Source organism: Gobius niger, assembly GCF_951799975.1.
Source record: "Gobius niger genome assembly, chromosome: 3".
In the NCBI taxonomy this organism is placed as follows: Eukaryota; Metazoa; Chordata; class Actinopteri; order Gobiiformes; family Gobiidae; genus Gobius; species Gobius niger.
In genome coordinates, this window is record NC_136854.1 from 44,700,266 (window position 1) to 44,717,885 (window position 17,620).

At 41.0% G+C, this 17,620-nt stretch overlaps 1 protein-coding gene across 3 annotated transcripts in view; it reads right to left on the bottom strand.

Moving 5' to 3' along the window:
• Window positions 1-15,953, bottom strand: part of LOC306960819 (nucleus accumbens-associated protein 1-like) — a 32,459-nt gene extending 16,506 nt beyond the window's left edge. For 2 of the 3 annotated variants that reach the window (XM_079553394.1, XM_079553393.1), the window contains exon 1: window positions 15,860-15,953. In XM_079553394.1, coding sequence (XP_079409520.1) covers window positions 15,860-15,900 — 41 coding nt within the window. In that variant the 5' untranslated portion in view covers window positions 15,901-15,953. Of the gene's footprint in view, window positions 1-15,190; window positions 15,288-15,859 lie in introns of those variants that run through there. The other variant, XM_079553395.1, reaches the window with a different exon arrangement.
• Between the last annotated feature and the right edge of the window lie 1,667 nt (window positions 15,954-17,620).

Genomic DNA, 17,620 nt, shown 5'->3' on the forward strand with positions numbered 1-17,620 from the left:
TAATGACTTCCGCCACAAATAGTTCCCAAAAGTTTGCGCGTTGCGCTGCAGCGTTTGGCTAGGCTAGAAGCAGCAAGGCTAGTAGCTAGCCTAGCTACTTAGTTGAAGGCGCAGTTGGAGGAATGGTGGTGAATCTCTGGGTAAGTTGAAAGTCAGACTCACGCTAACTTCACGGGCGATTCCCCGACTTCTCTCTCAGTGACGGGACAGATAGTGTCGCTACTACGTACGTGTGGAGTGATATGAAAACACCAACTCCGTTGCCATGGGCAGCGTCATTATTTTTCTCAGACGTCCTTTATCAGAAAATAATGACCGGTAGAACGTTGGGAAATCCCATTCAAATCAACGGAGCTTCTACTTACGTTGTGAAGAGCCGGATAATAATGATATTTAATGCCTTAATTTAGGCCCAGTTCAGTTCATGGCTCAGTGGAAACTCTTTATTACATTCAGATCATGACGTGTTAATGATCGGGCGATATTAAGGCGCCGGCTGCACGTTATGAGTTAAAATATGTTAAAAATGGCCTCAGTCCAAACTCAGACCGTGCGTTTCGGGGCAGACACAGTTACATAAGCTTCTATTTTCACTCCTTTGGATTCTTCAAAAAGTGTGTCCTACTTCACAGTTTACAGTCGTTACGTAAGAGGCTCTGAATCCAGGCTGAAGGAGAGACGAGCCGGGACAGAGACGAGCCTGAGACAGAGACGAGCCTGAGACAGAGACGAGCCGGGACAGAGACGAGCCTGAGACAGAGACGAGCCGGGACAGAGACGAGCCTGAGACAGAGACGAGCCGGGACAGAGACGAGACAGAGACGAGCCGGGACAGAGACGAGCCTGAGACAGAGACGAGCCTGAGACAGAGACGAGCCTGAGACAGAGACGAGCCGGGACAGAGACGAGCCTGAGACAGAGACGAGCCGGGACAGAGACGAGACAGAGACGAGCCGGGACAGAGACGAGCCTGAGACAGAGACGAGCCTGAGACAGAGACGAGCCCGAGACAGAGACGAGCCTGAGACAGAGACGAGCCGGGACAGAGACGAGCCTGAGACAGAGACGAGCCCGAGACAGAGACGAGCCTGAGACAGAGACGAGCCGGGACAGAGACGAGCCCGGGACAGAGACGAGCCCGAGACAGAGACGAGCCGGGACAGAGACGAGCCGGGACAGAGACGAGCCCGGGACAGAGACGAGCCGGGACAGAGACGAGCCTGAGACAGAGACGAGCCTGAGACAGAGACGAGCCGGGACAGAGACGAGCCTGAGACAGAGACGAGCCGGGACAGAGACGAGCCTGAGACAGAGACGAGCCGGGACAGAGACGAGTCCGAGACAGAGACGAGCCGAGACAGAGACGAGCCTGAGACAGAGACGAGCCTGAGACAGAGACGAGCCCGAGACAGAGACGAGCCGAGACAGAGACGAGCCTGAGACAGAGACGAGCCTGAGACAGAGACGAGCCGGGACAGAGACGAGCCTGAGACAGAGACGAGCCGGGACAGAGACGAGCCTGAGACAGAGACGAGCCTGAGACAGAGACGAGCCGGGACAGAGACGAGCCTGAGACAGAGACGAGCCGGGACAGAGACGAGCCTGAGACAGAGACGAGCCTGAGACAGAGACGAGCCGGGACAGAGACGAGCCTGAGACAGAGACGAGCCTGAGACAGAGACGAGCCGGGACAGAGACGAGCCTGAGACAGAGACGAGCCTGAGACAGAGACGAGCCCGAGACAGAGACGAGCCGGGACAGAGACGAGCCGGGACAGAGACGAGCCGGGACAGAGACGAGCCCGAGACAGAGACGAGCCCGAGACAGAGACGAGCCCGAGACAGAGACGAGTCCGAGACAGAGACGAGTCCGAGACAGAGACGAGTCCGAGACAGAGACGAGCCCGAGACAGAGACGAGCCCGAGACAGAGACGAGCCCGAGACAGAGACGAGCCGGGACAGAGACGAGCCGGGACAGAGACGAGCCGGGACAGAGACGAGCCCGAGACAGAGACGAGCCCGAGACAGAGACGAGCCCGAGACAGAGACGAGTCCGAGACAGAGACGAGTCCGAGACAGAGACGAGTCCGAGACAGAGACGAGCCCGAGACAGAGACGAGCCCGAGACAGAGACGAGCCCGAGACAGAGACGAGCCGGGACAGAGACGAGCCGGGACAGAGACGAGCCGGGACAGAGACGAGCCGGGACAGAGACGAGCCGGGACAGAGACGAGCCTGAGACAGAGACGAGCCGGGACAGAGACGAGCCGGGACAGAGACGAGACAAGACAGAGACGAGACAAGACAGAGATGAGTCGAGACAGAGACGAGCCGGGACAGAGACGAGCCGGGACAGAGACGCACTCGAGCAGCTGATATTATCGGCCGATATTAGGATATTTTCAATAGGCGGCGTTCACGATGTAGAATGTGATGATGTCATAATGTCAGATGGAGGGCGGGGCCAATGCAACTCTATGGGAGAAATACAGTTTTTGTAAGAAATCTCCAAAACGAAGATTGACAAATGTTTTTCCTCTTCAGTGTCTGATCGTGATCGGATTCACAAACCTGAGATGTTATTTTTATGTCTGAAAGTCTTTTCTATTGGACAACATCATGGTCATGTTTTCACATATTGTCACCACTTTTTGACATTTTTCAGAGATAATAATTGTACATTAGTTCATATGTGACAGAGGAGATGATGAACTTTGTGACAGTTTTTGTTTCATGTGGATTCCTCCAGTAATGACTGAGATATGAGCCAAAAAACAAAGACATAAAAATATGCATTTTGTCAGTTACCACAGTTACCATAGTTACCGTCAGTTGCTCCACCTCAATGGATACAGACGACAACAGTTCAGGGGGAAAACAATTTTGAAAAACTTTCTCTAATTATTCTAAAACTACTGTAACAAACGCTGAATTATGAAAATAGTTTCAACTAAATAAAGAAACAAAGGCATGGGGAGGAGCAAAGAGGATCAACAGCCCATAAATACAGAAATAACGGAGAATGCTAACATGAAGCTACATGTTAGCATCGGGCTAATGCTAACGGTTAGCTAGCGCTTGCTACAACTGCCGTTTTTTCACTTCTACTGAACAATCTGCTGTGAGCAAATATCCATATGGGCCCGATTTACACTTGACTTTATTTATGTGATAAATAAGTTCATTTTCCACCAGAAAATGGCTAAAAAGTGTGGAAAATTGTGTTTCTCTAAAGATTCTATTTTCCCCCTCGGCGAAGCCACGCCCCCTTCTGTGACGAGATGCGTCTGTGTTAAACTATCGGCTCTTGTTGTGATGTTGTGATGCCGATAAAAAGGCCGACATCCCCGGGACCGAAAGCGACAGAGACTCTAGGCCTCAGAGAAAGTGCAGTGAAAATGGTTTGTACCTATTTTACATGTTTTACTTTATAAACCTTTGTGTATAATTTCGGAGCCATAAGAGATTTACTGTTTTCTGTTTTGGAATCTTCTCAGCCGTGGTTTAGCTTCGTGTTTCAGTCTGACTAACTGGAAAGGGAAGAGATTTAACCTTTAGTAAATGAGTCAGGACTTTCACTGCAGCCTCTGACCTTTAACACGGGGGGGGGGGGGGAACCCACCGTCCTGAGTCAGAGCTGGAGCAGGAACGTCCCAGAGCTTCATCTGCAGAGTCAGTGGGAGGGAAACCAGGTCAGCACATTCACATTTCCACTCACTCACTCACTCACTCAGCGCCGTGAGCTTTAAGATCCATCCAGATCCAAACACCGAGCCCCTCCCACTCCCCTCGCTCCCCTTCACTGAGCTGCTGTTTCAATAAAGGGGGGAAACAGACAAGAAGAGCCGGGTTTTTCTGAGGCCGATGGTGATTTACTCTTTACTATTTCCAAAAGCCTGGTCTATAATCCTGTAAAACAAACACCTGCAGCAGTGGCTTTATTGTATTACTTTAGGTCAGTGGTTCTCAACCTGGGGGTCGCGAGACAAATGTGGGAGGTCGCCAGATCATGTAGATAAAATATAAGTCAGGATAAAACAGCTCGGAGCCGCATTAGAGGGTTCTAACGCTCCACACAGAATATGGGGGATCGAAGAACGAGCCTGTTTAACCCCTTAACCCCCACCTGAACCGAGCACAGTTTCTCCAGTTTGGCTTTACCCCAATCCAAAAGCTTCTGGGAAATAGCAACAAAACTGAGACGAAAACAATGATGGAAATGTGACAAAAAAGGGACGAAAAATTCATGAAAAAGTGGTAAAAATGTCACAAAAATGTCACAAGAAACTGACAAAAAAATTACAAAAATTTAATTAAAAATTGACAAAAAAATGACAAAAAATGTGAGAAAAATGTGACAAAAAATGACAAAAATGTGACAAAAAAATGACAAAAAATGTGAGAAAAATGTGACAAAAAATGACAAAAATGTGACAAAAAAGGACAAAAAATTTATAAAAAATTGACGAAAAAATTACAAAAATGTGATAAAAATTAGAAACAAAAATGACAAAAAAATGTCAAAAATGTGACCAAAAAAATGACAAAAAATTGATAAAAAATTGATAAAAAATTGATTAAAAAATGACAAAAAAATGACAAAAAAATGACAAAAAATTGATAAAAAATTGATTAAAAAATGACAAAAAAATGACAAAAATGTGACATAAATGTGACAAAAAAATGACAAAAATGTGACAAAAAAATGACAAAAAATTGATAAAAAAATTGATAAAAAATTGATTAAAAAATGACAAAAAATGTGACAAAAAAATGACAAAAAATTGATTGAAAATTGATTAAAAAATGACAAAAAATTGATAAAAAAATGACAAAAAAATGTCAAAAATGTGACCAAAAAAATGTCAAAAAATTGATAAAAAATTGACAAAAAAATGACAAAAATGTATTAAAAAAGTGTGGTTACAGCTTTGCTTCTGCATTTGCTGAAGCAGCTCATGAGTTCAGGCGTTTTTAGACTCACTCTGGAGCTTTCCGGTCGGTACCGAGTAGGAACCGTTTAACAGGACCCGGCCCTCGTCAGAGCTAATGCACTATCTGCTGGGGTAGAAGAGGCGACCAGTCTGCGCTGTTCTGTCCTCTTTCGCGCTGCACAACACAAGCCAAACACGTCATGACGCCGTATATGAGGCGACACGTGGAACAGATGTGCAGATGTTCAGCTTTAGTTACATTTTTCCTGCTTTGACACAATTTGCTGAAACAAAAGCCTTTCTCACCGACATACGTTCATCATAATTAAACACAATGATTTCCTTTGTTTTGCACATCGACGCTGATCCGCCTCCTCCCACTCGTCAGACGGAAACTGAAGCCGAGGGAACAATGAGGGGCTTCACGCCGTCGCACCTTCAGTGTTTCTGGACGGGTTTCTGACGGTCAGAGTCACAGAGCCGGAGTTTGGCCGAAAAAACCGCAATTTAGAGACAAAGACTGAGGAAAAACAACCATAACACCTGCCGTCAATCAGCGCGTCAACAAAGCCTCTGTCGGAGAAGCCCACACCACACACACAGAGAGTCAGATTCGCATCAGAATCTGTTCACTCCCACCGCATTCTCTCCAGTTCAGCTTTACCCTAATCTAAAGGCTCATCGACTGGAGCTTGCCGCCTATAGGCCAGAGTAACGCCTCATTTAAAAGTTAGGCCCTACAGAACTGATGGAGACGGATCTTTTTGCTCACGTTGTGACTTTGACATTTTTGTAGTTTTCGTCAGATTTTTGTCTTTTTTCGTCAGATTTTTGTTATTTTTTACTCAAATTTTTGATATTTTTAACTCATATTTTTGTCATTTTTTACTCATATTTTTCACATTCTTTACTCATATTTTTCACATTTTTTACTCATGTTTTTGACATTTTTTACTCATGTTTTTGTCATTTTTTACTCATTTTTACTCATATTTTTACTCATTTTTTTGATATTTTTTACTCATATTTTTGTCATTTTTTACTCATATTTTTGACATTTTTTACTCATATTTTTGTCATTTTTTACTCATATTTTTGTCATTTTTTACTCATATTTTTGTCATTTTTTACTCATATTTTTGTCATTTCTTACTCATATTTTTCACATTTTTTACTCATATTTTTGACATTTTTTACTCATATTTTTGACATTTTTAACTCATATTTTTCACATTTTTTACTCATATTTTTGTCATTTTTTTCTCATATTTTTGTCATTTTTTACTCATATTTTTGTCATTTTTTACTCATATTTTTGTCATTTTTTACTCATATTTTTGTCATTTTTTACTCATATTTTTGTCATTTTTTCGTCGTTTTTTCGTCAGATTTTTGTCATTTTCTGTTCCTCTTTTGTGCTTTTTATGCTGAATTTTGAACGCTCTATTTGTTATTTTTTAAAGGTTTTTCATCCTCGTTTTCTACTTCTTTTTGTCACTTTTTCAAGAAGCTTTTAGATTTTGTTAAAAATCGAAAGGGAAGAAATGTGCTTGGTTAAGGTGGGGGTTATAATGAAGGAGAAACCACCATAGTAAAAAAGCACCACCAGGGGGAGAAGTCCAAACAGAAACAAGGCTGGATTAATGTAATTATAAAAAAAGCACGACTAAAACTAAACCTCTGCTCATTTTGAAGCAGCAAAGATGAATCTGAGTCTGATGAAACCCTTTGTGATAAACAGTGTTTTATAAAGTGATGGCGTGGACAGTATGTGATGGCGTGGACAGTATGAAGCCAGTCTGTGCCGCTCATCGAACCACATTGAGTTTGACGACAGTGAAATTGCCCAGAGATGGATTTTCCCATTAAACGGCCTAATCTCCCGCTCCACAGCCGCCGCCCGGGCCGGAGCTCCTCCAGGTGCGAGTCTGCGAGTCTGCACACTCAGCCAAAAGCCCGCGGTAAATTAAATACGTGCCAGAGCAGCTCCGGGCCCCGGACGAGCGCCCCGGGAGGGGAAACTCATTTAGCGTTTATGGAGGATGATATTTCACTTATTAATAAGACACGAGGAGAGACGGCCGTGTAAAAGGAAGATACAAGATTATTCCCCCATTAAGGCGGAGACGCTGCAGCTGATTTTTACAGAGTTAACGTCTTACTTTAAAACAAGTGAGGCGTAGGTTTCTCTCCAACATGGCGGCGCTCCCTGGCCTTTCATTCACAAATACTCACATGTTTGGTATACATGTGTAGCACGCAGCGGCTAAAGACGAGGGGAATATACTGAGACGCAGGGCTGCTCGATTATTGAAAAAATAATAATCACGATTATTTTTTGTCATAATTGAAATCACGATTATTCAAACGATTATTTGTTGCCTTTAAAAAAATCCATCAAAAATGTGACAAAAATCCATCAAAAAAGTTACAAAAATCCAGCAAAAAAATGACAAAAATCCATTAAAAAAGTGACAAAAATCCAGCAAAAAAATGACAAAAATCCATCAAAAAAGTGACAAAAATCCAGCAAAAAAATGACAAAAATCCATCAAAAAAGTGACAAAAATCCATCAAAAAAATGACAAAAATCCATCAAAAAAATGACAAAAATCCAGCAAAAAAGTGTCAAAAATCCATCACTTTTTTGATGGATTTTTGTATAAATAATCGTTTGAATAATCGTGATTATTATTTTTTCAATAATCGAGCAGCCCTTGTTGGAGGCTCTTGGTGCTGATTCTGCTTCTGATCGGATGAAACACAAACCGATATTCATGAAATTTACAATGTACAAAGTGAACTACACACACTTACTATGAAAACAAAGTAGGTTTTCATCAAAAATACTACATTTTCATGTCATTTTTCCTCTATTTGAGTCTGTGTGAACCAGAAAACGATTAATCGATGACTAAAATAGTTGTCGACTATTTCAATAATCGATTAGTCGTCGATTAATCGATTAGTTGTTTCAGCCCTAGTCATTACAACATGAAGCTCGGAGACGTCCCGAGGGCTCCGAGTTCAGATGAAGACAGTGAGGGCGCCCCCCAGTGGAGAAGTGCAGCTCATGATAAAGTGCAGCAGTAAAGTAATGTTAGTATGTTTTTAATCATATCTGGTGTGAAGAACGTTAGCATCTCATTAGCTAGCTGTTGTAGCGTTAGCCGTGTGGCGGAGACCGGCTGCGAGCTCACATTTACTGACCCGACTGAACACTTTTTAGGGTTTTCTTATTTCCTGTGACTTTAGGGAAACATTACTGACGTTACAAACTGGCTTCTCAACATGATTAGATTTTAATATGACACGGGAACATCGTTTATTCGTGTCAGACGCACTTCGTAGCTTCTCTTACGCTGTTTAAAAAAAGGTTAGCGCTAGATCGTCTGCTCCGGAGGGACAGTCTATCTGCTGGGATTTTGTATAGATCTATGAGTTGGTTTGTCAAAAAAAAACAAATAACCCCAATCCTTAAAGTTAACCCCTTAACTCCCGCCTGAACCGAGCACATTTTCTCCAGTTTGGCTTTACCCCAATCCAAAAGCTTCTGGAAAAAAGGTGTGAAAATAGCAACAAAACTGAGACGAAAACAATGATGGAAATGTGAGAAAAAAGTGACGAAAAATGGATGAAAAAGTGGCAAAAATGTCACAAAAATGTCACAAGAAATTGACATTAAAGTGACGAAAAAATGACAAAAATGTGACAAAAAAAATTACAAAAATGTGACAAAAAATGGATTAAAAATTGACGAAAAAATGACAAAAAAGTGACAAAATGTGATAAAAAAGTGACAAAAATGTGACAAAAAAATTGACGAAAAAATGATAAAAATGTGACAAAATGTAACAAAAATGTGACAAAAAAATGACAAAAATGTCACAAAAAAATTACAAAAAATTAATTAAATTTTTTTTACAAAAAATGGATTAAAAATTGACGAAAAAATGACAAAAATGTGACAAAAAATGACAAAATGTGATAAAAAAATGATAAAAATGTGACAAAATGTAACAAAAATGTGACGAAAAAATGACAAAAATGTGACAAAAAATGACAAAATGTGATAAAAAAGTGATAAAAAACTGACAACAAAGTGACGAAAAATTGATGAAAAAGTGGCAAAATGTCACAAAAATGTCACAAGAAATTGACATTAAAGTGACAAAAAAATGACAAAAATGTCACAAAAAAATTACAAAAAATTGATTAAAAAAAATACAAAAATGTGATAAAAAATGGATTAAAAATTGACGAAAAAATGACAAAAAATGGATTTTAAAAAATTACAAATATGCGACAAAAAATTGATAAAAAATTGACGAAAAAATGACAAAAATGTGACAAAAAATTGATGAAAAATTGATGAAAAATTGATGAAAAATTGACGAAAAAATGACAAAAAAATGAAAAAAAATGAAAAAAAATGAAATAAAATGATTAAAAATGGACGAAAAAATGGACGAAAATGTGATTAAAAATTGATTAAAAATTGACGAAAAAATGACAAAAATGTGACAAAAAATTGATTAAAAATTGATTAAAAATTGACGAAAAAATGACAAAAAAGTTACAAAAATGAGTTGAATCCCCAACAAAAAAATGTTGGAAAAAAAATGTGATGACGTGAGGAAAAAGCTCCTCTGGGTTCAGGCGGGAGTTAAGAGGTTAACCATTTCCCTGGCCCTAACCTTCATTTGTGTCATGATATCTCACGTTTTCACAGCAGACTGTCCCTCCGGAGCAGAACATCTAGCACTAACCTTAAATAAATCCCAAAGTAAATAAAGTTATGAAAGTGTGCTCTCCCAGCCCCCCCCCCCCTCTCTCCCGGCCCCCCCCTCACGTCTGTCCTTCATTATTTAAATCACATTCAGATATTCCACATGAATCTCCGCCCGGAGCCTCGGAGGAACTGACAGGTCACGATTTACTTCCCCGGGTCAAAGGTTAAAGCGACTCTCAGACTAAATAAAGCTGCGGCTAATCGGCGGCACTTAACCTTTGACCTGAGGGGCCTCTTTAGAGCGAGGGGGGGCGGGGGGGGTGCAGAGGGAGAGGAGGGAGGGGCCGCATTAGTTCAAGTGGAGGCGCTCGTGTAATACGGTTCAGTCGCGATCTCTGCCCAGAGGTGGAAAGTAAAATGAGATATTTATAAAAGTTAATTTGAGGCTTTTCCTGCGAGACGCGGCTCGATCCTCTCGGTTTGTGTTTGTGTTTGTGTTTTCAGACGAAGCCGATCTTCAAAAGTGTCTCATTTACTGTGAACGTGTATTTACTTCCACGACGCGGCGCCGCTGACGTGACGGATGTTTCTATAATCAGCGTTTACCGACTGAGGAGGGCGGGGCTTCACTGGTGTTAAAACAGAAACATCCAAACAGTGTGAGGCGGACTGGTTTAAGGCAGGTAACTCTATCAAAAACTAAATAAACATAAAGTTGATATTTGTCCTCCAAATGCTTAGAAAACACTAGAAGGGTGTAGGGAGAAACATTAAGTAAGGATTAAACACCTCGGAGCTGCATTAGTCGGTTCTAACGCCCGACACAGTGTTGTTCCTCCTGCATTCTAATGTCTAACGCGGCTCCTCGTTGTTTAATCCGCTTATACCAGGGTCCCACAAACCTAACATTTATAATAAATGTGTTTTTCATTGACTAAAGTCACTAAATCTGCCAGACTACGGGACTATTTTGTGTGGGTTATTAGCCGGTCACTGAAGGCTGGTCTCAGAGCGAGTCATTCTCCGCAGCTATTACGAGGATCTCAGTCAGGCTCAACGACACAACATCAGCACAGAATCACAACACAACAGGACTAACCCGGAAACACTTTTCCCTGGAAGGAAACACCGATATGCGGCACTCGTGGGCAGGAGTTATTTACCTTTTACATTTTTTTGTGTTTTTTTTTTTTTCATTTTTTTTTGTCATTTTTTTGTCGTTTTTTTGTCGTTTTTTTGTCGTTTTTTTGTCGTTTTTTTGTCATTTTTTTGTCATTTTTTGTCGTTTTTTTTGTCGTTTTTTTGTCATTTTTTGTCGTTTTTTTGGTAGTTTTTTGTCATTTTTGGTCGTTTTTGGTCGTTTTTTTCATTTTTGTTTTATTTTTTCATTTTTTTAATGTTTTTCTTTTTTTTTTCTTTTTTTTTCTTTATTTTCTTTTTTTTCATTTTTTTCATTTTTTCCCCATTTTTTGTCAATTTCTTGACATTTTTGCCACTTTTTCATCAAGTTTTCGGCACTTTTTCTGTCACATTTCCATCATTGTTCCAGTTTTGTTGCTTGTTTCCAATAGAAATGTAAAGCTCATATGTTATTAACAGTAGCTAACCTAGCTGCTCACTCTCCTCTACAAACATTTAGCAAACACTAAATCCATCTCATACGTTCCTGTCAGTCACTAATTACGCCTTTATCTGACTCAGCTGTGTCAGGCGTTGCTATGGCGACGCCACAGCGGAGTGACATCCCAGTGATTTAACTACCGGACTACGTGTGCGGTTACACCAAAATAATGCACCAGCCAATCAGAGTCCAGGATTCACCCAGACCATGGTGTAAAGGGTTATAAAGGGCTGAGCTCAAATATAGAAATGGTTTTCACACACATCACTGACTAACTGTTAAAGCAGCACTAAGTAACTCCTGCCCCTAGAGGCCGTAAGCGCCACTGCAGGTGTCGTAGCATGTTGTGGTTTTTACTCATTAATCGTCCGTGAGAGTAAATCCTGCACTGACAGAAAAGACAAAGATATTGTTCATCCAATCACACAACGGAGATCATTAGTTTCACTCAAACTTGGCTGTAAATACTGTTTAAGTGACGTTAGCCCACAGTTAGCTCTGCCCGTTAGCCTGTTAGCTTTGAGGCAGGAAAGTTGCAAACATGGTTTTCTGGCCAGAGACACCAGGGGAGATGAAAGACCCTCCCCCTAGTATCGCTTTAAATCAGGGGGAGGAAAGTTTGTGTCGTGGCCGAACCTCAACATTGTCCCCAAAGTGTTTTACATCAGTGGTTCATGTTCAGGGCTGTGGGACCACATGACCCTCAGACGACGAGGACCCAAAGAAAACTGTCATGTGTCGTATATCGTATAGAATATTGTATTTTCCACATAAACTGTACATTTCCCTTTAAGGGGAGACACTACAGACAAAACTCAATTTTTCCAGTTTTCAGGTTTTGGGCCAAATCATTGGTCTCTGAACATACAAACTTTCACCCTGAAACAGAAAACATGCCTAATCTTCACAATAACATGTTTAAATGTTGCGCTGATTCAATGTTCCCCCATAGACTTATATGGGAGAACACAATTTCAAGGCCTTTTTCTCAAACCCATGTTTCTGTCATTGTGGCGACACTATGTCCACGTCAGTCGGACCTAAAGACTTCACATTTTCCAGCCTTGGACTGAACAAGATTTGGAAGATTTTTTCAGAGGGATTTTTTATTATTTAAACCCTTAAGCCCCATTTATTGAGTTTTGAATGTCAAAAAATGAGGCGAAAATTAAATTTTTACACATTTTTCCACTAAAAAACAGCTTATTTTAAAACTAAACAAGAAATCCTAAATCCGCTCTGAGAAAGTCTCGGTAACTCATTTATCAATAAAATGAAACCATAACTTTGAATGTAGCTCTGTCCATTATTCAGATTTCGTCGCCGAAAGTATGGGCATTTTTAGGCATTAAACACCTTGTTCTGATATGAAAAGATAAAATGACAGAAAACTTGTATTTTTTCTCACATTTATGCCAGTGATCGACAGCAACAGTTTCAAATTGATATCTGTAAATATACATTTTTTCCCTGTTCACCTGCAGCGTCTCGCTTTAAGACTGAAATGATGATCAAAACAACCCAATAACCTTCATTATCAGACAGTGAGTGTTTCTGTGCAGATTCAGATGGAAAACATTGAATAAAAGTTCCTGTAGACTCACGACCCCCTGAAAATGGTTCCCTGACCCACTTTTGGGTCCCGACCCCCCAGTGTGGAATCACTGTTTAACATTAAACACGCCCGAGCGGGACATTCTTAAAATACTGACACTATTATATATTATACACTAGGGCTGCAACTAACAATTATTTTGGTAATCGATTAATCGACCGATTATTTTTACGATTAATCGATTAATCGCTTGGCTGTGAAAGGTGATGGAAATGGCATTTTTTTCAATTTTTTTATCACATAAAGCTACAGTGGCGCCGCTTGAGGACATGTGGATGGAGTAAACTTAAAGTAAACGTTTGTAGGAGGCTCTTTGTGCTAATTCTGCTTCTGATTGGACGAGACAAAGACAGATATTTATGAAATTTACGATGTACAAAACACTGCAGACCCTCACTTTAAAAATAAAGTAGGTTTTCATCCAAAATACATAATTGTCATGTCTTTTTTGCTCAATTTTAGTCTGTGTTTACTAGAAAATTATTAATCGATTACCGGAATAGTTGACAACTATTTTAGTCATCGATTAGTTGTCGATTAATCGATTAGTTGTTTCAGCCCTATTATACAATAATATTCTCAGATCATCTTGGGGGCCAAAGATTTTATGCTGGAGGGACGGATATGGCCCCCGGGCCTGACGTTGCCGACCCCTGCTTTAAACAATCATTAAGAGTTACACTTAACTCAAATCCATGATGAAAACAGAAGATCCCACATTTACCTCCTCCCTGAACAACCATCACTTAAACCAGTGGTTCTCAACCTGGGCCAGATCATGTAGATATATTATAGGTATATTATAATATTTTACTGTCGCATGTGTTGCTATTTTACCAGACGGCCATTATATGTTCGTAATTTGATGAATTTTATTTTAGCCATTTGTTTTTTTCGTTGTTTTTTTAAGAATGATGTCGGCTAATGTTCCGATTTCTCACGGTGTGACCCGGGCGGGGGGTCACGAACCCCTTTAACTGTTATAATGGGGGTCGCGGCTCCAAAAGGTTGAGAACCACTGACTTAAACTGACAGTGAGGACAGAGTGAGGACAGAGTGAGGACAGTGTGGACAGAGTGAGGACAGTGGGGACAGAGTGTGGACAGAGTGGACAGTGAGGACAGTTTCTTTTCTCTCAAAGTCCAAGAAACAAATCCATAAAATCCGCTTTAAAACCAACAGCAGCATTTCAACCATCACAACCCCCAGAATAAGTTCAAACCGATTGTGAAAGTTCTCCCAACATCACTTGTAGCTGTGATTAAGCAGGATGTAATATATTCAAAAGTCTCTCCTACCTTAAGACAACTTTACATTAATGGTGTTGATTTTCAGAATTACAAATGTAACAACAAACATATAAGAAACTGTTTACTCAACTGTCAAACCAGCTCTCTCTAAAGAGATTATATTCTTAAAGACTTTGGGAAGGAGATTGTAAAAAAGATTAGATGTAAATATTTAAAATTCCCAGTCCCGCTAAAGATGAAAGAAATTAACTAGTAGTTTTTTAAAACAGAGATTTAAAATGGATGTAGGAAACTGTAGCTTTTGTGAAAGTGAACCAGAAGATTTAGATCTTTTTTGTTTGTGTGACGTCGTCCTGGACTTTCAACAATGAATCGTCTCCAAAGGAACTCGGATTATCAATATAACAATTAATGATATAAAATATGGTATTTTTTCGCAATAATCATAATGATTTTGGTCTTAATATTATTATTTTGTTAAGCGAACATTATTTACATAAATGTCGTTCAAGACAAAACCGAACATCACTCACTGGACGAATGAGCTGAAACTTTTTTATAAATCTCTATTATTGCTGAAAAACTGGCTTCTTTTATAGACAATCTTATAGAATGAAATGCCCCTTTACATTTTTTTTATTTTTATTTATTTTTTTGTATATAACCTGCCCCATGTTCTTTTAAAAAAATATATATATATTTTCTTTATTATGTGCACTGAACATAGTGAGGTCTTTACGCTGTACCTTTTTTGTTTGTATTTGAATTTAAAAAAATTAAAAAAACAACAAAAAAAACAATCACAACCAGATCAGTTCCTGCTTCGGGGGGTTAAAGGTCACTGTTAGCATGTAGCAGCTAAAGCTAAAGTTAGCACTGGCTTTTGGGAATCAATTTCATCAACTGTTCTCCGTCTGTGGCACCAAATCAGCCCCAGAAACAGCGACACCGGCGGGGCGGGGGGGTCGGGGGTCCGGGGGGGGGGGCAAAACTTCACAATATCATCCAACATTTCAATCACGTATTTGTGGAGCTCACGTAAAGTGCGGCGGGAGCTTCGTCCGGGGCGGCGGGAGGCAGAGTCGCGACGTGGCGGGCGGAGGCGCGGCGTGAGGCGGCCAGAGCCGGTCTCCAGCGCCCGGGGGGGGGGGGACGGGACTCCTCCTGGGGCGTCTTTAGCGCAGAGACAGGGGACGGGGGGGGGACACACAAAAACCCCCGACGCTTCTCCTCCGTCAATCCCGCGCGACACGGCGACAATCCTGCCCCGAAAACAGCCCCAAAATGGATGGAGTTCAGCGGCGTGATCCCGCCTCGGCTCCCCCCGCGCGCCGCGTCGCTCCGGCCGAGCTGCACGCCTCTCCTCCCGGCGACATTTTGGAGAAGGGAGGGGGGGGTAACAACGTGTGTCTGTCCCGTGTCTGCGCTCGTTTTTCAATGCAGAGTTTTGTCTTGGGGGGGCTCCGGTGCCGAAACCCCCCAGGAATGAAGCAGATCTGTTGCGAAACTGCAGCCTCGCGCGGCGCCACAGAAGTGCAAGAATCGCGTTATCTGGAGTAAAAAAAAAAAAAAAAAAAAAATCTTTGTGGGAGTGTTTGGGTGCGGGACAGTCACGCGCGCGCGGCCCCCTCCCCAAAATGTCGCTCATGGTATAGCCGGGTTTATTTATTTCACTGAGACCGAGCAGCCATTACGCGCCGGTGTTACCGAGGGGGCGGGCGCGTCTGCAGCCGAGTCTGGCGCTCCATCCTCGGCCGACATCAACAGGTCATCCCGGGACACGGAGCCGGAGGGACGGCGGTGCCCGGGGGCTGCGCGCGCGGGGGAGCATGGCGCAGAGGCCGGGGATGGTGAACCCGTGTGGGGCAGGAGGAGGAGGAGGAGGAGGAGGAGGAGTGAAGCGGGCTGTGTGGGGACGGGGGGGGGAGCGCTGGGTTCAAGGGGCCAAGTCAGGTCACTTTTCCGCGACCTGGGGGCCCCCGCGTGCGGGCAGACGCGGCGTGGGCGCGCGTGAGGCTGAAGCGCAGGGAGTCTGGGGGAGTCTGAGGAACTCCAGAGGCGTCAGGGGAGAAACGCCAAGTTGGAACAAAATGTCCGATGTGTGCGCACCTGTGGAGCCGGAGCAGCGCGGGGGGGTTCGACACCGCGCGCGCCCCTCTTTTCTCCACCTGTGACGTCATTAGTAATCAGCTCATGATCCGTAATGGAAATGCAGATGAGAAGCTTTTGTTCCAGAACTTTTATAGTAATGCAGTGTTAACCCCTTAACTCCCGCCTGAGCCGAGAGCGTTTTCTCCTGTTTGGCTTTACCCCAATCCAAAAGCTTCAGGGAAAAAGGTGTGAAAATAGAGACAGAGACGAAAACAATGACGAAAAATTGACAAAAAAATGACAAAAAAATGACAAAAATGTGACAAAAAAATGACAAAAAAATGACAAAAAAATGACAAAAATGTGACAAAAAAAGACAAAAATTTGACAAAAATTTGACAAAAAATGTGACAAAAAAATGACAAAAAAATGACAAAAAAATGACAAAAATGTGACAAAAAAAGACAAAAATTTGACAAAAATTTGACAAAAAATGACAAAAATGTGACAAAAAAATGACAAAAAAACGACAAAAATGTGACAAAAAAATGACAAAAATGTGACAAAAATGTGACAAAAAAGTGACAAAAAATGTGACAAAAAATGTGACAAAAAAATGACAAAAATGTGACAAAAAAATGACAAAAAATGACAAAAAATGTGACAAAAAAATGACAAAAATGTGACAAAAAAAGACAAAAAATTGACAAAAATTGGACAAAAATTTGACAAAAATTTGACAAAAAATGACAAAAATGTGACAAAAAAATGACAAAAAAATGACAAAAAAATGACAAAAATGTGACAAAAAAAGACAAAAATTTGACAAAAATTTGACAAAAAATGACAAAAATGTGACAAAAAAATGACAAAAAAATGACAAAAAAAAGACAAAAATGTGACAAAAAAAGACAAAAATGTGACAAAAAAATGACAAAAAAACGACAAAAATGTGACAAAAAAATGACAAAAATGTGACAAAAATGTGACAAAAATGTGACAAAAAAGTGACAAAAAATGTGACAAAAAATGTGACAAAAAAATGACAAAAATGTGACAAAAAAATGACAAAAAATGACAAAAAATGTGACAAAAAAATGACAAAAATGTGACAAAAATGTGACAAAAAAAGACAAAAAATTGACAAAAATTGGACAAAAATTTGACAAAAATTTGACAAAAAATGACAAAAATGTGACAAAAATGTGACAAAAAAGTGACAAAAAATCGACAAAAATTTGACAAAGTGAAAAAAAAATGAAGAAAAAAAAAGACAAAAAAGTTACAAAAATGACTTAAATACCAAAAAAAAATGATGGAAAAAGAATCTGATGACGTGAGGAAAAAGATCCATTCAGATGAGTTTTGTAGGTCTTA